A 5,854-nucleotide genomic window follows, 5' to 3' on the forward strand; every position below is an offset into this window, starting at 1 on the left:
TGATAGCAAAGCAAACCACAAATAAGGAAATTCAGGAAGTTAAATACATTCTTATTTATCATAGCACTGGAGAGTGGAGTTGTTGTGTACGTTGCTTGGACCTGTAAGTAACAATTTTCCTATACAATACTCAGTTTACATTATATTATTAGTACAACTATTATTATTAGTTTGTACATTTAGTATATTCTTTTTGCCAAGATGTGAACTATACAGATTTTCATGCAGATCATATTAGTGTATGTGTTGGTCTGCATTCACCTACTATCAGTTACTGGTTTAATCATATACTGTTCTATTGGTTTACATGTTACACTATATTTAGATTGACTTGCATATATGTACTACTGATTATTCCCTTGTGTGTTAATTACTGATTTGTTCAGGTATCCATTTATTATATTAATTTGTATTTAAATATTAGATGTGAAATATATTGGTTTCTATGTATATGCTATGTAATTATGTGCAAAATGTAATAGTTTACATTGAAATCATATTGATTTGCATATGAACTACTTTTGCTTTCTTAATTCTGGTTTATAAATAAAAACCACAATATACATACAGGATTCAAAATTTAAATACAGCACCACCCTTTAACAGCCTAGGAAGACACCATTTACAGCTCACATACATTTTTGATAATGAAGAATATTCTCAGGTATTTTCAGTATTGACAGAAACAAAGACTTTTGCTAATGCATTCATATGTAAAAAATAAACAGACACCAAAATACCTTTAGGTAACAGTGACCATCCCATACAAGTGAAATTAAAATGGTATAATCATGTTACAATTCCAAAGCATATTGCTTCAGTTTATTTTAATATAAATGTTTACTCCTTAAATGGCTGACATTCAAAAGTTATGTAACATATACTGTACAAATACAGACACACACTGTATCAAATAGAGAAATGTAAAGATTTAAAGTCATCCCGTTTTACTTTTACCACAGAGTGTAAGTAAAGAAAATGAAGTTACGTTAACATAAGATATTTGAATTTATATAGTTACTTAGCTGCGGTGGGTTAGCACCCTGCCCGGGATTAGTTCCTGCCTTGTGCCCTGTGTTGGCTGGGATTGGCTCCAGCAGACCCCCGTGACCCTGTGTTCAGATTCAGCAGGTTGGATAATGGATGGATGGATAGTTACTTAGACAATGAAAATCAGGCCTATGTCCTCGCTGAGGTAAGTCATTTCAATATTTTCAACATCATTACCTAAACTTTTATTTTTATTCCTGTGGCAGGGCTAATAGTTGTCAGTTACTATGTACAGAGATCAATATAATTTAGTTAGCTCCCTCTTTTGTACTGTATGTGTGCAGTGGCTACCTAAGTTACTCTAGTATACGCAATCATGGAATTTGCAAGCACATATGAAAGCAACTGGAATTGTTTTCCTTGAATTGCACATGTGAGAAGCCATTAGCTTTTAGCACACTCTGGAACACAAAAATATGGAATATTAAAGTAATATCACCTGCCTTACTGTCTCTGAGAAGTGTAACATATCTTGTAGAGCCTCATACTGTTTTTTACAAGTGAAAAGTGATTTGCTGCAGGTCATCCACTGAGCTGGAGGAGAGATCTGTACCCACAATTTTGTACTTTCAAGTTCAGATTGACAGCCATCAGACCATACTGCCCTTTTCAAAATCAGTGACCACTTTTTATAAAAGAAAGAAAAGAATTCTGAAGCTATATACACCACAAAGCAATACTTTTTTAATCTATCCTCAGCTCCAGCTCTCATTACCGCATGACACCTCAAAATCAAATCCTGAAACAGGATCAGAGGCAGCAATCAACCACAGCCCTTTTCACAAAAAAAAATCTTCATATGCTTTAAATCCAAATGTATGTTTTCACTTTAGTGTTTCCAAAAACTCAAAAAGGCAGTAACTGAATCAAAAGATGATCATCCAATTTAAGGTTAGATAACTTGTCATAACAAGTAAGGAAAAAACTGTTTTAATTATAAGAAGCCCCTGAATAACTGATCTCTTCTCCCGTGGTAACCCTTAATACAAAACTTCTACAAAAGTTCTGCAGTTTCATTATTCAAACCAACCATCCATCTATTTTCTAAACTTGCCTTATTCTGAGCAGAGTTGCAGGGAAGTCGGAGCTTATCTCAGCAAGGAGAGGGCGCAAGGAACAATCGCTAAACAGTGTGCCAGTCCATTGTCTTTTTTTTTACCTTCCATAATAAGCCTTTTACAAAAGATCAGGAATGCAGCAAAAAACAAGGCTCTGATGCAATTTGAAGTTGTGCAAAACCTTGCACCAAACAAACCACAGATGTGAGGCCCTTTTAACCTGTGTTATTAGTTAGATGGCATTTTGCAAACTAAATTGTGACACAGAGACTTCAAGTCAGAAACTCTGGGGGCTTCCTAGTGAACAGCATACCCTGAACAAGATAACAATACCACAGAAACTTTTGAACCGTTTTACAAAAGTTTGCATTTATGTGTAAGGAAGAAGCATTTTTATCCAAAACATTTTGTGATAGATATTTTTTGGTGTCACCTGCGCAATATTCATTTATTTTAATGACCTACATTTATACTCAACTCTCTTCTTAATAAATTTCGAAAGTAAATTAAAATAAGACAGTGGCCACACAGTGGTCTACACTGCACTGCCTCTGAGCTCATCCAAACCACATCACTCTCTCTGGGTAATATGTCCATTCTTTGCATGAGTATAAATAAGGCTGTTTCTTTGAGCATTCTCAGTGTTTTCCTCCCACATCCCAAAGATGTACATGTAAGGTTTATGGACAACACAGAATTAGTTTACTGTGAGTGCATGTAACCTGATAATGATCCACCCCTTGCCTGATAATTCCTGTCATACACCTGACACGACCAGAGTAGGTTTTCCATGATTATCAGGCTGGATTATATAACAAAACATAGCATTCATAAATCTGCTTAATCCAATTTCAATATGATTAAAAGATGCAACTGCTAACTACATTGAGCATTGACAATTTGTGGTTAATTAACCTTAAGATGTGTACAGTAGATCATTTAAACCTGGTGTTTTATTCTCAGTTCCTTCATCACAACTGAATAATCAGTGGTACACCTCAGCTGGCACCAAGGCCTACAAGCTAAGAGGTAGAAAAAGGACTTGAACATAGGACTCAGAAGCTGTGTGGTATTTTATTTTACTATTATGACCTTTGTTGTATATTTAGGTGGGAACTTTTCCCAAAGGTGACTTAAGAGATGGGGGCAAAAACAACTGCCTACATTTGTATTATTTTTTACAAATGGAACAGGGGATCAGTTGAGTGACATGCTTAGGGTTGATCACTGTGTCTATGACAATACAACTCATTACCATTTGAGACACTATATGAAAAAGTATGAGCCTGTACTTTAATTATCACTCTACGCGTAAGTGCAAAGTGATTTGATAAAAGGTGCTATACAAAAAGACTATTAACAAAAAGACCATATATGAAATAATTCTAAAATCTAACAAAGTATCTTTGACACAAATGGAATAGTATAATGACAAAGTGATATGATGTGGAGTTCACTGTGAAATGTGCTATATACAAAGACTGATTCATTTAGACTACTAATGAAAAGACTATTCTGTACATACCATAACTGTACACCCCAGCAAATGCTTAGAAGTGCCCCTTAACAGAAATAAAAGGTGTGCTGGAAAAAAGGAGAAAATCTAAAAGAAAGTGTGCTAAGTTTCAATTATAACCTTATTCGTTTCTGAAAACCGACTAAAAGTCGACAAACGAAAATTCAGAAAGTAAACCTGCAAGTGTGTGGTGGAGTATACAGTACCTTCACATATGACCTGACCGTTACACACGTTAAATGTCACCAGGCCCGTTACGTGTCGCTAAAGGCTTTATTCAGTACGACCCCCCGTTTGTGTGTGTGTGTGTGTGTGTGTCGGGGGGGTGTGGCCAGCCAGCCAACCTCTGAGAAACACCTGCAAATTTGCGAGGCAGCCTTGTCCCATTCACTGACACGCAACTGACACCCACGGGAGAAAGACACTTGACAACCCTCGTGAGTGACGGGTAGGCTAAACAAGCCCAGGCATTTTGTGTGAAGTGGGGATCCGGCGGCACACAAAGGCGGGTGACTGGAAGATAGAGAAGAGTGCCACTTACTCGAAAGCGAAGAAGAGCCCGCTCGTGACCACGATGAGGACCAGCGTAAGGTAGAAGACGCCGGTTTGCCTGGCCATCATAACCCTACCATCGCAGTAAAATTTATTCCGTCCGGGGAAAACTTGCCATTTCCTCCTGGCGCCCTTCCTTTTGCGCGGGGACTCCATGGGCGACGAGCTGCGTGTGCTGATCTGACTGTACTCGCACGCTTTCATGGGCCCACCGCCTCCAGGAGGCATCCACCAGAATTGTTCAAGAATTGCCGCCTGCAGCTGCTGAGGCGAACAGGGCAGCGTGGAGAGCTCATACAAACTCCGCCTGGCCGGCTGCTCGCTGGCTGGTTCTGAGCGCCTGCTGTCCGCGCAGTACCTGCGCCTCTTGCTCACCACTTCAAGCAAAGCGATGCCATGAATATGAGAATAGAGTCCACCGGAGATTCAGCGCTCGGTGATCATCGCAGCCACGTCGACTACGGTCTCGTTCACTTATACTAATGATTTTTTTTTTTTCACCCTCTGTCTGTGACTTGTCGCGACAGGCAAGCGGGTCAGTACTCCAAACGACGAGAGAAAGCAATGTAGCCGCGAAGCACACCAATCTCGGATTCTTCTTCTTCCATCTTGCATCTCAAGCAATCTGTCATCTTCTTATCTGAAACCACCAACCACGGTAGTTTCTTGTACGGTCCGCTTTTTCTTCTCCAAGCAAAGACAGCCCCTCTCGACTCGCCTTGCCCCTTCTCTCCTCCAAGTTTCTCGGCGAGGGCCCCGCAACTTCCTTAGTCTGTAGGTGTCACTCTGTAGTCGCCTTCTCGCCTCCAATGCCCCTCTGTGCCCTCGAGCGCAAATGAATGCCAGTAGGCTCCTTGGGCAAGCTTTCAAATTTCCAGCAACGTGACTAACGTGTCATAGACTAATATACGACCTAAACGTCACAAGCAACTTGGAGAAACGTCCCTCTCTTTCCGTGAACGGCACAGCTTCGATTGTCCGAAGACCTGTACTCCTCAGTTTCCAAGAGTTGTTTATCCAGAATCTTTACGAGATGCAGTTCCGCGGAAAAGCAACATCCCACCCCACTTGACAATTAAGTTATTGGGGTTTAGTCACCGGTACCGGCACGAATGAACGAGGCGTTTTACAATTATGCTCAAAATGGGCAGTACTCCGATTTGACAGATGACAGTTCAAACCACCAAAAGAGCTGCATTTAGTGGCACTTCCATTCCCACTTCAGTCAGAAATAATTGTTGTTTTGTTTAGAGTCGTGACCACATCTAATAATTAAAATCTTTTTTTTAAGTGCGATTCATTTTTTCATAATTACCATTATTCACTAACCTTTCCACAGTCCACGCCTTCTGTATGGGCATGTTTCATTGCAACACAACTCGGCATATAACTACATCTCCCAGCCGCGTTTGCGGCTCCCACATTACATCCTTCGTATTAACAATGTAGGTCCATTATTATTTGGGAAATGTAGTTTTATAGTTTGTACGGCTGCCTGAAAAATCATTTCAGTACTGACCATCTTTTTCACATGATCATTATTCCTCATGTATAATTTTTCCAAACTATTTATTCAGTTTTTTAGATTGTAACGCCGCTAACTAGTTGTTTCAGTCTGGGAATGGCATCAACGATGAGTCACCGGCACTATGATTTGGCATTCCATTATCAAAATGAG

At 39.7% G+C, this 5,854-nt stretch overlaps 1 protein-coding gene across 5 annotated transcripts in view; it reads right to left on the reverse strand.

The window, feature by feature from the left end:
- zdhhc14 (zinc finger DHHC-type palmitoyltransferase 14) overlaps positions 1 to 5,570 on the reverse strand; it is a 305,204-nt gene extending 299,634 nt beyond the window's left edge. For 2 of the 5 annotated variants that reach the window (XM_039748138.1, XM_039748137.1), the window contains exon 1: positions 4,166 to 5,565. In XM_039748138.1, coding sequence (XP_039604072.1) covers positions 4,166 to 4,404 — 239 coding nt within the window. In that variant the 5' untranslated portion in view covers positions 4,405 to 5,565. Of the gene's footprint in view, positions 1 to 4,165 lie in introns of all 5 variants that reach the window. The other 3 variants (XM_039748139.1, XM_039748136.1, XM_039748135.1) reach the window with 3 other exon arrangements.
- Between the last annotated feature and the right edge of the window lie 284 nt (positions 5,571 to 5,854).

Source organism: Polypterus senegalus, chromosome 3 (assembly GCF_016835505.1).
Source record: "Polypterus senegalus isolate Bchr_013 chromosome 3, ASM1683550v1, whole genome shotgun sequence".
Lineage (NCBI taxonomy): Eukaryota > Metazoa > Chordata > Cladistia > Polypteriformes > Polypteridae > Polypterus > Polypterus senegalus.